Genomic DNA, 17815 nt, shown 5'->3' with positions numbered 1-17815 from the left:
ATGAGCCATTATTTATATCTAAATAAAATTATAAAATAATAGCGCTACTGCACAACACAGTGTTGAATATCAATTCTATTGACGCATATTTATCTAGGAAGAACATATATTAGTAAATGGATGTCTCTTGGAAAGAGTATATAATTCTACTCTAAGCAGTAGGGAGTTCTAGCTCAGTCTATCTGTAAAATCATGATCGAGAAACAGCAAAAAGACTTCTTCCGTACCTCTTTAGACTTTTTTTTTTTTTTTGATAACATAACATCTGTTGAATATAATGAAGGCGAGTTACGTGAGAGCTATGCTGAGATAGAATGCAGTTAGACATACAAGTAAAGATGTTCAGTCCAGTTCTCCTATTACTAATAGTAAGGTTGTTAGCCTTGTTATTAAGTTTTCTACTTACAAACAAAAAGGAAGTAGAGACAAAAGAGGAAACTAGGTGCTTGATTTCCTTTAGGATGTGGATCGCGGTCCAGTGGACTGAGCTTTGTTTTCCATTCAAGAAGATGTGGACATTGAATGAGTCTCCTTCCACCTCCTTAGACTTACGGTTGACTTAAAAATATAAATTTTGAGCCAAGGAAAAATATAATCCCATGGACTAAAAAAAAATTGTTTTAAAAGTATTATTCAAGTCATGATTTACATAAGATACTTTTAGTTCATGGAGTTCCTCGTGGAGTTCATGGACGGGATTGATACGTAGACAAGGACGAGATTGATAAGTAGACAACTAGGTTTTTTGAGAAGCTTTCAACAAAAAAATAATATATATTTGAGGAGAGAGTGTCTGGAGCGACGTCAGCATATAACGTTTTTCCTCCCTCTCCTTTCAACATAGATCCCCAAATTCGCAACCCTAATTTCTAAGGGGGGGGGGGGGGGGGGGGGGGGGGGGGTAGTGGATTGGAACTTTCACAGACTTTTATAGACAAAATATTCCGTAGACATTTCAAGACATTTCAGATGACTTTTTATAGACAACATGTCTTCATGGGCATTTTCAAGACATTGAGTGTGTAGAAAAAATGTCTTTATAGACATTTCAAGACATTTGATCCATAAACAAAATGTCTTGGGGATAGACATTTATTATTTTAATATTATTATTTATTATTATTGTGGACATTTGGTAGACATTTATTATTTTAATATTATTATATTTATACTAACATTTCAAATATATATTTTTCGACTTTCGTAAACATCTGTGAATATTTGTGGACATTTGGTAGACATTTATTATTTTAATATTATTATTATTGTTTAATCACATGAAATAATATATTTATACTAACATGTCAAATATATATTTTTTTCGACTTTCGTAGACATCTGTGAATATTTGTGGACATTTGGTAGACATTTATTATTTTAATATTATTATTATTGTTTAATCACATGAAATAATATATTTATACTAACATTTCAAATATATATTTTTTTCGACTTTCGTAGACATCTGTGAATATTTGTGGACATTTGGTAGACATTTATTATTTTAATATTATTATTGTTTAATCACATGAAATAATATATTTATACTAACATTTCAAATATATATTTTTTCGACTTTCGTAGACATCTGTGAATATTTGTGGACATTTGGTAGACATGTATTATTTTAATATTATTATTATTGTTTAATCACATGAAATAATATATTTATACTAACATTCCAAATATATATTTTTTGACTTTCGTAGACATCTGTGAATATTTGTGGACATTTGGTAGACATTTATTATTTTAATATTATTATTATTGTTTAATCACATGAAATAATATATTTATACTAACATTTCAAATATATATTTTTCGACTTTCGTAGACATCTGTGAATATTTGTGGACATTGGTGGACATTTGGTAGATATTTATTATTTTAATATTATTATTGTTGTTTGATCACATGATGGACTTCAAATGTCTCCTATTTTTTGAAAGACATTTGGCTTCCAAATTTGTCTCAAATCTTTCACAAAATCCATCAAACTATGAAGTCCACCAAAGTCTGAGACATTTTGGAAGACAATCGAATGCCTCGGACTTTCATAGACTCTCAAATGTCTGGATTTGAATGTCTCAGACTTTCGTGGACTCTCAAATGTCTGGATTTGAATGCCTCAGACTTTCGTGGACTCTCAAATGTCTGGATTTGAATGCCTCAGACTTTCGTGGACTCTCAAATGTCTGGTTTGAATGCTTCGGACTTTCGCGGACTCTCAAATGTCCACGAAAGTCCCAATCCAATACCCCCCTAAATCAAGTTAGGCAAACAGACTAATAACACCACTTAACTAGAATAGAACCTCCCTTAACAGTCTACTAACTACAAGATAAGCTTTACTAAAAAAAAAAAAAAACTAAATTAAACCTTTATTCGTATGCACAATTCCTATTTCAGCATTATCTCATAGAAAGTTAGCATTTACTACCTCACACAATTCCTAGATCTACCCCCCAACCACCTCCTTAACCACTCCACAAAGCAAAATCTTGGAGAAATCATGAATGCTCCTCCATATACTTCTTGCCCCTCCACAAAGCAAAGTGACCCTATTTTACTGATTTATTTATTTTTTTTTTTTGTTGAGGTAAAAAAAATAAAAAAATCCGTAAAATAGGGTCACTTTGCTTTGTGGAGGGGCAAGAAGTATATGGACGCATTAAAGGCCAAGCAAGATGTATATTCGATCCTATTCTTGCCACCCTTATTTGTTTCATCTAATCCCGCCATACGGACCAGCATTTATGGTTGCTACAAATAAATCTTGCTTTGACATTTCATAGTCTCAAAATTTTAAAATGTCATTGGAAACAATGTGTTTAAATCTTTATAAGGGGGCATCCCATGTCGGGAGATGCTAAAGTACCCAGCTCGGTGCCCACTAAAATGTTCAGCTGACGTGGATTCACTAAAAGACAAGGTTTTTTCAAAATTTGATTACGGTGAAGACCGCTTTTATTTTTAAATGAGGAAATTTGGGCATTCTATCTAGGCACTCTATCATTTCCCTCCCACGTCTCCCATGGATGTCTAATTGCTTACAACACAATCTCTAAAACCACATTACAGGTGAGACAATGTGTTGATAATGTTTTGTAAGATTGTAGAAACCAACTTTGCTAATGGTGATATTATTTGTTTCGATATTTGTTGGCTTCACACTACGCCACGTCAGCAGCTCGATTGGATCGAACAGTGACTCTGACTGAATTGGATGGCTGACTCAGCCACTATACCCGGCACACTTATTAAGGAACCACGTTGTTGGAAATTTCTTCCGTTGGCAATTAACAGCCGTCCGATTTTTCAACTACCCATTTCTTATAGACTACTTGTCCCCTGAATCTTGAATCTCACATCTTTCTCTCTCTCTAAAAACTAAAATTGATGAAGAACACTCAGTCCTGAGAAAGATTCCATACAACATAAATCCTAGAAATCTATTTCTAGAGTGTCCTCTTGAGATATCTCTAATTGTCCACCTCATCAATATTTGATTTTCAACCAATAGAAATCGAGTCTTCTATATTTTATAAAATAACTAATTATTTATTTACAAAAATAACTATGACACATAAGTAAATAAGATAAGTTTCAAGTTTTGCATTGGAGACACAAAAAATTTGAGGATCTCTATTGACGCCACCTAGGAGCGAGAATCTCAATTGGAACTTGACACATAGGACGAATACAGATTTTTTTTGCATTGGAGATGCTCTAAGGTCAGACTTTTGACATCTCTTTTTTTGAAAACCTGCCTCGATGTACTAAACCCATTGGGGTCTGGTTTTGCTATCGGCACCACAAAGTGGTCTCAACAGTGCTTTAAATTAAACAAAGCTCTATAAGCACCACCCGTTTCAACCAAATTTTTTTTGAGCCAATAGCCCTACCCGTTTACTTAAACCTAGGTCACTTTCAAAATACAGAGTTTATCTCCCTTTTTTTCTTGCAATAGAGTTTTATCTATCTCGTCGAAAACATTAAGGTTTTTTTTCCTCCTTGACCCACCACCGCCCTTCACCTCTGCTGTCCTCTTGATCACCGGTGACTAACAGTCAACCCTACGGCGACTATACCTTGCCCAATAACATTCTCTTATTGTATTTTCCGGCGACATTTTCCCGAGACATTTTCTGTTTCGGGAATACGACGGAGAGAGTATAGGAGAAAGAAACTGGTTTAGAAGTATAAAGAGATGCGACTGTGAATACGACGACAACGGTGGAGAGGAGAGAGAAAGCGAAAAGAAAGATTAGGTAAAAGAACTGGTAGATCAAGAGGAGAGTCCATGATTGATGAAATTGAGCGTTTGATAAGGTTTGGTTTGAAAGTAGAGTGTAAGAGGATGAGTGAAGAGAGAATGAGCAAGAATAGGGAAAGAAAAAGAGAAAAGTAAGGTTAGGGTTATGAGAGAGAAAGTTTTTGGGGATTGCTTAGGGATTGAAACTGATTCTTTGAAAATGTCAGAAACGGTTAAAAATTGGAGTTCTTCAGCTTGAAGATCCATTGTTATTAGGAGGATAACAGATCTACAACAACAAAAATTGATTTGCAGAAGAGAGAAATTCGAGAGAGAGGAGGAATTTTAGAGAGAGATAGAGAAGGTGACGGTGATAAAGAGAAGAAGGGGTTGGATGGAAGACGCTTGAGAGGATGACAAAAGAAGAGTTGAAGCTTATGAAATCAATTTTTATTGATTTGGTGAACGAGAGAGAGAACAGGAGAGATATATTTTTTTTTATGTTTGAAGGTCGTCGGTCGAAAAATTGGCCGACCAACTACCTTCGCCGGAGAGACGATGAAGTGGCGAGAAGATAAGGTGACAGAGATAGGTGATGAGATGGAGGAGAAAGAGGTGATGACTAGTTAACGGATTTCTAACGGTAACTGAAAAGGGGGGCCATCTGGGTATTTCCGATAAAGTAGGGGGCTAGACAGGAAGCTGGTCATAAAGTTGGGAGTTATTTGGAAAATAACCCTTAATTTTTTTTTTTTTTTAACTTTAATTAGGATTAATTTTTTTAAACTCTGACAAAAAACTCACCCAATAATAATTAAAATGCATCCCAACAACGTGTCGGCCCCTAAATAATTTTCTAACCTTGAACGGAAAATTTATTTCGAAAATAGTCCAAACACGTGTTTCGTACATACACAAAATCACACACGTTTTTCGCGCACCTACAAGAAGCCCACTCACGCATTTCCCACATGCAAAAATTTTAGGCCCAAAGAGAGACAGGTGTTGGAGCTAAATTTTTTACACTAAGTTGAGGCTGAAAATTTTGGATGAAAAAATAGTTTTTTCGACCTAAGACAGGTTAAGATTGGAGATGCGCTAAAAGTGAGGGCAGACCAAAAACAGTTTGAGTGTCTCTCGAGTGCTTTCGGACTGCCCAACCCGTGAGGACGGTGAGAGTGAGGAAGGACCAGGGAAGAATTTGGGAGAGCGCGCCCTCGGTTGTATTTTATATGCAACTGCGAAATACAACAAAAGAAGGATATACCAACTCAAAACCCAATTTTTTTGGAAACAGTTAACTTCATTAATTAGGCACAAAGGCCAAAAGGGATTACAAGACGAAGTTAACGCTAGAAAAACAACTCCCAACATAGAGTGGAGTGCCTCAAGACAAGAACAAACTTAAAGTAATAAGGTTTCTTGGGCCAATTTGTGGGCTTCCACGTTTGCTTCTCTTGGGCAAAACCGAAGTGCCCCCAGATTCCTTTGAGCCATCAGGTTCTTTGCCTCTTGGATATCGGGCTCGATCCTCCGTGTAATCATCCCAACCGTTCGAAATTGCATCTATGATGACTTTCCAGTCACCCTCATATAAAGCATGCTGGAGCCCTAATTCTTGTCCAAACTCTAAAGCCAGTAAGCAAGCTTTGGCTTTCGCCTCCATAGCCGAGCACGCTACTATCTTCTCTGATCTTTGATGAACCTTTCTACCTTCATGGTCCCTTACTACTACTGCTATAGCAGCTCCATTTAAAGAAAACGCACCATCAAAATTCAACTTTAGTTTGTCCCTTGTTGGAGGCATCCAGGTGGTTTGTGCTTCCATACTTATCGAAGGTCCTGATCTGTTAAGATGACCTCTAGATCTACTCAAAGCTTGAACAACTATGGAGGGAATGTTGATATTTTACTAATTAAAGTAGAGATTGTTTCTTCCTTTCCAGAATTCCTACAACAGGTAAACTCCGAAGACCAAATCCTTCTCATTTTGTTGATTTTTGATTTTCTTCTTGATGAATAGTGTTGGATCTGATTCTACTGTTATCTGCATGTGGTTCTTCGCCGAGTTGATCATATCTATAAATTTTGAGCATGTTCCAAAGAGGTGTCCCACCGTCTCTGAATCTTGACCACAAAGGAGGCAAGTTGGATTAACTGTTGGTTGTCCTCTACTAATGTTGTATAGCAAAGGTAGTCCATCATTAACTAGTTTCCATAGAAATAATGCAATTTTTGGTTCAATACACTTTAGTTTCCAGAGTTTCATCCATGGAAAGGGAGAGGAAGTTCTGGTATTCTGGATTTGGGGAGTGATTTCCCTATAGTAAGATTTAACAGAGAACTCACCCTTTTGATGTGGTGTCCATATTAGTCTATCTTTGGTCCAAAATCTCGAAAGTGGAATTGTGAGGATCTCCATGGCTGCATTTGGTTCAAATAAATCTTTGATGAGGGTTTCGTTCCATTTATGGTTCATTGTTAGGTCTGAAACCATAAAGAAATTTGTATGTCTTCTTTGTTTAACTTCTGGTTTAAACCCTTGCACCGGAGGAACTCATGGGTCACGATGTATGTTGATTGTTGAACCATTCCCTCCCTGGAAGCACACCTTTTTGCGGAGAGTGTCACAGACAAACAACAAGGGCGATTAGATTGGCGAAGCATTATATTTTTTCGATTCTGTCCAATAATCTCCTGTAACCATGTATTTTGCTTTCAGTACTTTAACCCAAATGGCTTTGGGTTGGTTAATGAATCTCCAGGCTAACTTAGCCACCAGAGATTCGTTGATCTTAGCCAACGACCGCACACCTAGACCACCCAACTCTTTGGGTTTAAGAATCAACTCCCAAGGCAAAAAATGCATTTTCCTCTCATCCTCATTATGGTTTCACCAGAAGTTGCGTTCTATCCTCCCCAAACGATTTAAGGTACCTTGAGGAATAATGGAGAGGCTAAGAAATTAAGTTGTGATGGGACTCAATATCGCCTTTATAAGAGTGGTGCGACCTGCTTGTGACATAAGCTTCTTTTTCTAGCCGGCCAGTTTTGCTTTAAATTTCTCAATGAGGAATTCATGCGCATGAATCCTATTCCTCGGCTTTAACATGAGAGTACCCAAATATTTTTCAAAGTCATTCATCAGAGGAGAGTTGAGTGTGGTTTGAAAAGCCGATTTCACATCAGTAGGAACACCTGCACTGAAAAATAATGAGGATTTGTTGTAATTTATCGCCTGACCTGAGAATTTCGAATAAGAGTCCATTAGCTTAACAACTGCATCTAAATTCTGAGTAGTGGACTCGCCAAAAATGAGAAGGTCGTCAGCAAACAACAAGTGTGAGATTCTTGGGGCAAATCAATTTACTCTATAACCTGAAAATAACCCATTTTTTTCATAACTGTCGATCAGAAGAGATAACGACTGTGAGGACAGAATAAAGAGATATGGTGATAGAGAGCAACCCTGTTGTAATCTCCTGGTTGATGTAAAATTACCCCATTGATTACCATTAACGACCATACTGTAAGTCGGAGTAGAAACACAGAACATTATGAGGGATAATAATTTATCTGGAACACCGAATTTAGTCAAGACAGTATGTAAAAACGACCAATCTACTCTATCGTATGTCTTTGCCATGTCCATCTTCAAGGCAAAGGCCCCTTTTCTTGCATTGGAGTGGTTCATCGAGTGTAGACACTCTTAAGCAATGACAATGTGGTCAATTATATGTCTTTGAGGGAGAAAAGCGTTCTTATTCCAGTTAATGCAGTCTTCCAGCATGGGTCCGAGTTTATTTGCGATCAACTTCGTGATGAATTTGTAAAATTTATTGCCCAAAGCTATAGGGCGGTAATCTGTAGCCAAAGTTGGGTTATCGATTTTGGGTATTAGCACGAGGTTGCATCTGTTGAGCTCTGGGTCAAAAGACCCTCGATTGAAAGAGGTTTGAATGAAGTTCACCAAGGCTGTCTTATTGATCTCCCAACCATTCTGATAAAAAACACACGGAAACCCATCTGGCCCCGGGCTTGTTAAAGGCCCCATATTAAACACGATCTCCTTGATGTCCTCTTCTGTTGGAATCATTGATAGGGAATACTGATTATCGACCGTCAACTGCTGATAGTTTTGCAATACGTCTGTCGGGACTTGTTCCACTGGGATAGACCTGAAATATTTCTGAAAGTGATCAACCAATTGTTCCGCTATGGCATCCCCCTAGTAATCGTCACCCCTGTAGAAGAAATAAGTGAGTGAATATGATTTTCCTTTCTACGGATAGATATAGATGTATGGAAGGCCTTAGTATTGTGGTCTCCGTTTAGAGCCCAAAACTTCTTAGTGCGTTGCTCTATTTTAGTTCTCTGAATTTCCTCCATATACATGATCTCTTCTTGCAACGTTGTCTCCCTCTCCAATGTATTCTGATTTGGTGGTAGTCTTTGAACCTGCATCAATTGTGAGCGTAGAACATCAAGTCTTCTTTCTGTATTGCCAAAGGTAGTTCTGCTCCAATTTCGTAACTCTCCTTTTGTCACCTGTAATTTTGCATTAAATGACTGATTCTGGTTATTCCAAGCTTGAGATAACGCCTCCTTGTAGTTCTGGTGTTTCATCCAGCAAGCCTCGAATTTGTCTGTTCTGGTATTAATTGACACCTGCACCTGAGTTTTGAGTAAAATTAGACAATGATCGTTGTTGTATCGAGGTAAGTGAAATACCCTAGCATGTTGGTAATGGTCCAACCATGTTGAATCGGCAAGGACTCTATCTAGCCTCTCCTGAATCAGATTTGTGAGATTTCCTGTTGTTAGTCCATGTAGGCTGGCTCGTTAAACCCCAGATCTATTAGACCTGCTTCTTCAATAAAAGCCGATAAAATAGTTGTAGAGTTTGCTGAGTTTGAACCTCCCCATTTATCACCTATGGAAGAGATAACGTTCAAGTCCCCTATACATAAACTAGGTAAAGAAGTACCCTTTACCAGATTTTTCAACTCCTGTCAAAATATTGGTCTATCTCCTGATCTAGGAGGACCATATAAACAAAACAGTTCCCAACAAAAATCTTCATCATTAATTTGAGCATGAGTTAAGTTTGCCGAACTAGCTATGACCGTCAGGTCTATTGAATCAGTCCAAAATAAAGCAATTCCTCCTCCTCTACCAACAGAAAGGGATAATAGATTTGTTTGTTAAATCATACCTTTCAAGATTGAGTGATCAAGATGATGACTTTAAACGAGCCTCGGACAGAAAAAGAATGTCAGGTTTCACTGCCCGGTGGAATTGATGCAAAGTACGAACTGTCGCAGAGTTCCCAAAACCTCGAAAGTTCCATGAAAGGACTAACATCGTCTTTGCGGCTCTTTGGGAGCAGGCGCCAAGACCCTTGCATTGCTAGCAGTTTCACCCTTTGCTTGTTTCACCACTACCAGTCCGGGTGGGTCCCTAGCTTGTCGTTTCAAATTTTTGCCAATCAAGTCTGATGTAGAATACTCAATTTCGACATTATTTGATGTTGGCTGATCTTTTTCACTAATGGTGTGTTTGATTGGAAGTTTCCCGGAGAAAATAGAAACAATTTCTCTAAAATATTAGATTTTCATCTGTTTGTTAGGATTTTTAGGGAATCATATATTTTCACTCACGTGACAAAAATTTCTAAATTTTCCACAAAAAAGGGGAAAGTTTTGACCCACCTCCCCCTAAGAATCTCTTTCCCAACTTCCCATATTCCTCTCAACAACTTTGACCCAATATACCAATATACCTACTAATTAATCAACCCAATGTATTCAGCCGAAAAGTTTCATGATCTTCTTTACTCAAAAGCTTCCGAACGATCTTGAGGTAAACATCTATCTAACTTTATCATCATCAAATCTGATCTTCAACATCTCTCAATCAGTTTCTTCGTCCAAAATCTGTTTTCTTCAAAGATGGAAGAAGAAGATCTCTTCTTGTGAGGAACAAAAACAATACTAATTCCTTGATTTTGAGTAGGAACAGATGTCCAATGGGATTTAATAGTCGGAGAATGTTTGATCTTGGTGTCGGAACTTGTCATCGCGATGTTGTTGCTTTAGTTTTTGGTATCTTCTACTTGAGAATTTTTTTTATTGTTGACATAAGATTAAGGTTCAGGTTTTGAGTTTGGTTAGTTTAGCTATTGATTTTGTTTCAAAAAGGGGTTACGATTTTGAATTTGCACTACGGGGGGAAAACCTGGGTATGAATCTTGGAAGGCCTTTCCTAGGGTATTGTTACTCACATCTACTGTATTCTTGTTCAACACCTGCAAGTTAATACATTTTCAAGACAAGGATTAGACTAAAAATTGCCATTTAATGACTATTCAGAAGTTTATACTAGTGTGCTTCATTGAAATTTTTCCCGACTTTGAAAATCAACATAAAGACTCTTGTTATACTTGATCATTCAATTTATTCACTATTCTCATATAGACAGAAGGCAGTAGCATTGGTTAATGTAATCAAACTTTGAACTTTATAATGTTATATTATTACTAGCTAACGATCATTTGATCATGATTTTCTAATAGGACCTTAGAAGTTAGAACGAGAAGACAATGTCGCATTCTTAAGGAAAAGCTTACGGTGGATACCTAGGCACCCAGAGACGAGGAAGGGCGTAGCAAGCGACGAAATGCAAACAAAGTCCACTCGCTTTTCCTACTTTTTCTTTGGGTTAAAGCTTTGTGAAGTAGTAAAGGAATAAATTCATGTTGAAGTTCTTTTATACGATAACCTCCTCCTACTTATTTGTGCATTTAAATGAGAGACATTGAACGAGTTTTGAAAAACCATAGCTTATTAGCATGAGACAAGAAAAATTATATAATTCGTATGTGATACACTCTTTGATTATTGAAAAAAAATTAAAAATTGTCAGTTATTGGTTGTATATGTGTACTTCAGCAATTTTTTACTGGGTTTTCTCACAACTCTTGTTGATCCCTTGGATACATGCATGTTAAAACTATTTTAAAAATCTTTTTAATATAATGAGAATTGAAATAATAAGTATAAAATAGAGATCATACGAAATACTATTTATCTCCATGCGGAACAAACCATGTAAAGTCAAGAAAGATAAAACAATAACACTTTTCCCTACACCAACCAAACAGTGGAAATTTGAGAAAAATATTAGAAGAATCATTTTCTCAGTGAAAATGTTTCTTTGAGAAACAATTTCCTTATTTTTTTTCCTTTCCCCAACTTCTAATCAAACACAACCTAATGGGAATTTCTATTAGAGATTCTCCACTACTCTGTCCCTTAAGCATAACTACCTCTTGTGGGGTCCCTGAATTAGAAGACCAATTAGTGAGGGAAAGAGTTTGTGTACCTGATTTTGTGGGGTGGTGGTCAGCAGTACGTCGGGAGGCAGTTACAATTTGTGTAACGGAATCTTTGGAGGGCACCGCAGGTGTGGGAGAAGCACTGTCACTACGCGGCGGCGCCGCCTCCTCCCGGAGAGGATGGACGTCCTCCGTTGTATTTTCATTCCGCTGGATCGGATAATTTGGCTTTTCTCTGATTCTCAATTTTGCAAGATTTCAAAAGAGGAAGGATATTTTGGTTCAAGTTTTTCTAGTCCAGTTGTTCGTTGTGTCTATGTAAGTTGTTTTTCCAGGAAGTCCATGAGTTTTAACCTAGCAGGGCAGAAATCCATGGAGTGTCCAAAAAGCCACCGTAGAAGCAGAACCTACCAATCCTCTCGAATCTCAATTGAATATAGTAAGACGACTTAGCCTCCTTGATTTGTAGAATTACTTCTTTTGGGAGGGTGGAAGTTAATGGAATCTTAACCCTTACCCGCCCATACACCGACCATTTCGCCGCTTCCTCTTGGGTCGCCGGAGTGAAATCACCCAGGTTACTGGCCAGAAGGTTTACAGTATTTGCATGGAGTAGCGAGACTGGGAGGCCGTGGAACTGAACAAAGAACTATGCTGAATGAAACTCATGCTCTATTGGAGATTTGTCAGCCTCGCATCTCTCTACTAGATAGATGTCGTCATTGATGATCCATGGCGATTTTTTCGTCACTAGCTCGACTTCCCCTGAGGTTTCTAGTTTTGCTAAGAACAGGTTATACGCTACTTCCGTGAAGTTGTGGGGGTGCGGAAGATTCCAAACCCCTTTTAGTTTCCTCTGAAGAAGCTCCACCTTGAACTGTTTGTAACTCAGGACTTTGATGACACAACAGTGTCGATAGTTATCGGAAACCACCTTCTGACTAGAACCTTGAGCAATCACCGGTGATGGGTCATCTGTTGAGAGCGTAGCAAGTTGTTGTAAAAACTGTATGTCGGAATCCATAGTGGAGGTGGTAACAGGGAAAGAGAAGAGAAGATAGATCAAAAGAAACAAGAGAGAAAAGAAGATCCTATAGATCAAAAGAAATAGGCCCTAAAGACCAACAAGGATAATCAAAACCGAAATTCTAATCAGTAACCGCTTTCTCTCTCATAACTTTTTCTGTTCTATTCATTTCAGAGGAGGCTTAGCTTTTCAATCTGCCTCATTCTAATTTATCACCTCTTGACTCACTCAAAACCCAATTGTTTTGTCCTTTAAACTAATTCTAAAGGCTTAGACTTGATCATTAGGTGAAGTGCCAGTTACAACTTCAAAATTTAAAGTTCAACTTCTGTCACTAGTTCTGTCCGTTACAATATCTCTAATTTATATGTCTTAATATGTGTCCATCTTAAGAAAACCCTTTAACTATATCACCACTCGACTAGAAGCTAAAGGTTTATTATGACTATTAAGATAGTTCTAATTAAATTGTGTTGTTTAAAGTTTCTAAAATACAATATAATGAAGATATCATCATCATCATACCATTTCTGTATTTATTTTCATAAAAGCAAGTAACTTGTACTTCCAGTCATAGTTCAAATCTTATGCCAGACCAAATTCAAGTTTCAAAGTAGTTAAAACATGGATTTTTTTTTTTTATTAATAACCTCCTTTTTCATTTCCTTTTTCATTACCTTCTTGTTTTTCATTAATACACAAGGTAAAGATCAATTATTATTTAACACTTGTCATTATTAACATATATTTACTTCTTAACTATGTATTTAGAACTCACCATTGATGGAACTCAAAGTTAGAGCAATTAGTCTTGATATGAGACCTCTTCTTGTCAAATGATTTACAGGGGCTGACGGCGAGTCGGAACTATGTAGGGCGAGTCTGAACTATGTTGATGTCTTCCCCAACCACACATCCTTCCACATCCTGCGGGCATTCGAATTTCTGCTCGAGGACGGTATTGGCATCTGCAAGCTCTAGAACGCTCGAAGCAGCATTACTCTGAGATGCAAAAAATCAACATATCAAATCCTTAAAAAGATTCGACTTGGTAGAGAGGGAATTGGCAGTATACCAAATTCTACCTGACACGAGTAGGGTACTTGGACTTCATGGGATAAAGACAACTGAGGCTCTTGGGCTTCTGTTATACTGGAAATCTCACTAATATCTAAAGCTTCTTTACTGCTACTTAAGGTAGATGGTGATACATCAACCCTCGTAGAGGATGCCTCCAACCTAAACGATACCCATCCGTTGAATTAAAGAAGGAAATAAATAATAAATGAAATCTTGTTTTCAGATATAAAGATGTCACAGAAAATAACCTAACAATTTGGCCATCAAGATTTCGAATGTGAACACTATTTTCATCATCTTCGCATGTTACAAACACTACATTTTCCTGAAAGTTTCACGAGATATTACGACATTAAAATTTCATTTCCATTGAGTGAGTCACGGTTACCCTAGAGAAGCACAGTATAGGACTTACTTGCCGAGCCCTAACACCAAGATGTGATAAATGAGGCAATTCCTGCAGGAGAACCACCCCAACAATGTTGGACCCAGCAGCTGTTACCTGGAAAATGCAGAAAATGTATATTCAACCGATCTTCGACTAAATATGAATATCTAGAGATACAGAAAATGAAGAGGGAGAGAGTTCGAACTTCCTCATCTCCATCAGCTTTGTTGACGACAAGAATAACAGGCTCTGTGACTGATGATGGCAACGACCCAGGAACAATACGATCTGCCTGAATAGCATAATAAACCGTGGTTCGTCTTCTCATACAAATCAAACCAGAATCATGTAATCCTCCGAAAATTCGCAAATTAGAAGTGGTGTATTTTAAAATATACCTTTACTAGAGTTCCAACAGCATCTCCTGGGACAACAATGTCCCAACCTTGTGATCCTAGTGTCTGTCTTAGAGATTTTAAAAGAACTGTACAAAGTGTTGAGACCTGAAAAATCACACTGGACGTGGCAGTTGCAAGTAGGAAGTTATTTATTTATCTATCAAATCTTGATAACGATAAAAAGAAGGCTAGTTTTAGTGAATAACGGAATAACAAAGAAGAAAGTACAATATCATACCCAGCACGTATCTCAGCTTCAGTATATGTCTTTACACTGTTTTCGGGTACCCCAAGAGCTTTTCCTAGAATCTGGAAGTGACAGGTAGCACTTTTACTGAGTCGACCCGAATCCAATAGTGACAACTTCGACAAGTTCCAAGGAGATTGTGGGTGTACCCTTATAAGCCCTCTACCTAAAGATGGGAAGGATAGAGATGTAAACCTGTACTCTGCGGGGGGAAATACTAAGGAGTACTTCAGAATATTCTTCGGTTAGCCTTCTCGATCTATGAAGAGTAGCCTTAAGCCCCAGTGCCCAAATAGTTTTGCCAGCCTCGCTGCCTGATGAGGTATAAGTGTCCAATACAACATAAAAAGAGTAAAAAAATGCTAGAAGACATCATCTACGATCCACAATTAACCGAAAGATGTCCTCAAAACTCATGTGGAAACACGGAATAATAACAGGGTGTACCTTCTCTTTCAGATACTCCTCTTTCTTTCCATGTAAGTAGTTCATTCTCAATACAGATACATTCTTTTGGATTGAAACCAGAGTGTCCCAATTGACGAATACCAACAATAAGGGCATCAAGCGGATAGTTCCAAGACTTGACATTCGTCGATCCAGCATCCTCTGCAAGCTTAGATGCCCCTCCTCCAGCCTCAAGTGCATTGAGGAATCTATCCAAGAGAAAATTAAGAAATATTTAGTTTTACACAGAACTCGTTGACTGATTAGTCAGATCTCTACGTATATATAGGTTTCTAGATATACCTGCTTAAGAGTACAAAACAGTCTTCAAGACGAATCTCACAAAGACGCCGCTCATCGACCACCTCAACTAAGGTGTTTATATTCGCAACACATCGTTCATGATTTTTAAAAGTTGATGAAGATATCAGGGACACACCACTTTGAAAATTGTATGTGTGCCACTCCAATAGCGGCAGACCTTCCCCACCAATGATTAGGTTTGAAATCAATACATCCCCACGAAAGAACACGGGTTGAATATGAACTTCACCCATATTCTTCCCCATCCTCATCACACCTTTTCTTTTAATTTCCCACTTGTTGTTTTCATAATCACAGAGAACCCATATTATTATTTCTAGTTTAGCAGTGACTATAACAAGACCAACTTCGTCTTCTACAACTCCAAACCATACGCTATCCCACCATCTTTTTGTTATCGTTATTACACTCTTTGGTATTTCAATCGTCTTGATATTATCTATATTCACATTGAATGCAATAATATATCCATCTTTAGTTAACCAATGTGCACTCCCTCGAAAGCAAACAGCACTAGAACATGTGCAAAATGTTTGCAGACACAATTGAGCATTACCACCATACCTTATCGTAGACTTGTTTGATTCTCTCCAACTCCCTTGCTCGGGCACGAAAATCTTGAACTTAAAAGTCTGTCCTGCTTCAACCAAGCAAACCACATCGTAGTGATATGGGGAGAATGAAGTTGGATCAAAGACTATCCCGTAACGACAATATAATCGTCTCCGAGGAGGAGGAATAAGTAGTTTTTTCTTCGTTAGAGGATTGAAAATGCAAATGTGTTGTGGAAGGTTTATCAAAAGAAGACCATGAAAACTAACTTCAGTGAAAGCCATAACAGTGTCACTAAACCCTTCAGGTAAGTCTAACGAAACAGTGGTTTTAGCTATCAAAGAGTCATCAAAAGCTAACTCATCAATGGTTCCACCAAAACCATCGCCATAGAACTTAGGCAAATCGGGGGAAAAACCAGAAAGGTGACCAAAATTTGTTTGAAGACTAGTATGTTTCTTCACAAAAAGGGGATTTGAGATTAGAGAATACCATCTTTTGTTAATAACTTTTAATTGACCTAATTTTTTTGCAGGCAATCTCGTTAGGATTTCACCGATGAGATTGTCATCAAGATCATCCAAATCCATCACCATTATAAATTTCTTTTCTCACAAGACAGAGAAATCAAGTGCCTGAAACAAGAAAGCGAAGGAATATGAATCAAGTTTATCTAATGGGTTCCCTAGATTAGAGCAAATTTAAGAGAAGCCATTTCACAATTGGGCAATTGAACTTCAAGAAAAAGTGAGAAATATCTTGAACCCTAGATTAGATGATTCTAAAAGAGCTGAATTTAGACATAAAAATAAAGTTTAAGATCAAGAAAACACTAACCGGAGAAGAAGAGACCAAAGGGCAATCGTCGGGAAGAGGGTCGATGATGAGGTGGGTGAATCGAGCCAAAATCTGAAGATGAGGGGAAATCTTCGATGGAAATTAACGATTATTTCTTTCGTTTCAGGCGGCGCCACCACTTGTGTGGTCTCAGGAGTAGTTATTGACAGTTTGGAGAGCAGTTACAGTTGTTCATAGCGGTTTCTGTTTCAGTCTACTTTCGATCTTAGTTAGCCCTGGACACTCCTAACAACTAATTCATACAAGGTTTTGCCGCCTTAACAACAGAGGAAAGCCCTATTCAGACTATTGTTGACTGGGACGACTTCAAATCTTCAACACAATTGACAGCGGGGTGAATAAGAATGGTGTGATAAAATTCCTAAGTGCAAAGCGGATAGAGATCGGGTTAGCCATGAATCGGACTATCGAGGGTGATTCAAGGACCTAACAAATTCATCTTAACATCTGGTTCTACTTTAATGTTATCACAGAAAATATCACTTCGATTATAGACTGGATTTTCTCCTGGCAGAACTCCCCTCAGAGAACCACTACCATTAATGGATCCCACTTTGCGACGATCCTTTGGTTTATATGGAAAATGAGATGTGATAACTGCTTCCAACAGACCATTTCGGATACCAAATCTGTCATAACTAACATTAAGAGCTTTCCTGAAAAGGTAGTAGAAAAGAAAAGAAATAACTCTTCAAAGTCAGCTACTTGGAAACCCCCTGTAGACCCCTACATCAAAATCAATGTAGATGCATCTTTCATCTCTGTTACTAAGCATATTGGTATAGGCCTCATAGCTCATAATGCTAATTCCAGATTTCTGGGTGCCTATGCATCCGTGGAGAAAGCGAAAAATAGCGAAGAAGGTGAAGCAGTTGCTATTTTAAAAGGTCTCCTCTGGGCCCA

General features: G+C 37.7%; 1 protein-coding gene across 2 annotated transcripts; it reads right to left on the bottom strand.

The window, feature by feature from the left end:
• Positions 1 to 11255: 11255 nt before the first annotated feature.
• LOC147550973 (uncharacterized) lies at positions 11256 to 17530 on the bottom strand. 2 transcript variants are annotated; one of them, XR_015237510.1, is made up of 12 exons: positions 16892 to 17473; positions 15482 to 16689; positions 15179 to 15387; positions 14927 to 15045; positions 14723 to 14793; positions 14485 to 14602; positions 14292 to 14378; positions 14114 to 14200; positions 13947 to 14023; positions 13704 to 13857; positions 13397 to 13620; positions 11256 to 12566 (listed from the first exon to the last, which is right to left on the bottom strand). XR_015237510.1 is itself a non-coding variant. In XM_086668754.1 (11 exons), exons 2-11 carry the CDS (start codon positions 16648 to 16650, stop codon positions 13486 to 13488), a joined length of 2226 nt encoding a protein of 741 aa, XP_086524880.1. In that variant the 5' UTR covers positions 16651 to 16689; positions 16892 to 17530; the 3' UTR covers positions 13285 to 13485. The 2 variants fall into 2 exon arrangements, 1 of the variants encoding a protein (XP_086524880.1); XM_086668754.1 differs by lacking the exon at positions 11256 to 12566 and having other exon boundaries at positions 13285 to 13620; positions 16892 to 17530.
• Between the last annotated feature and the right edge of the window lie 285 nt (positions 17531 to 17815).

Source organism: Eschscholzia californica, unplaced genomic scaffold (genome assembly GCF_041429995.1).
Source record: "Eschscholzia californica isolate CP2 unplaced genomic scaffold, dmEscCali1.0.p SCAF_3, whole genome shotgun sequence".
NCBI classification, from domain to species: Eukaryota; Viridiplantae; Streptophyta; class Magnoliopsida; order Ranunculales; family Papaveraceae; genus Eschscholzia; species Eschscholzia californica.
The sequence above is the reverse complement of the archived record's forward strand: the minus strand, read 5'-3'. Positions and strand labels throughout refer to the sequence as shown.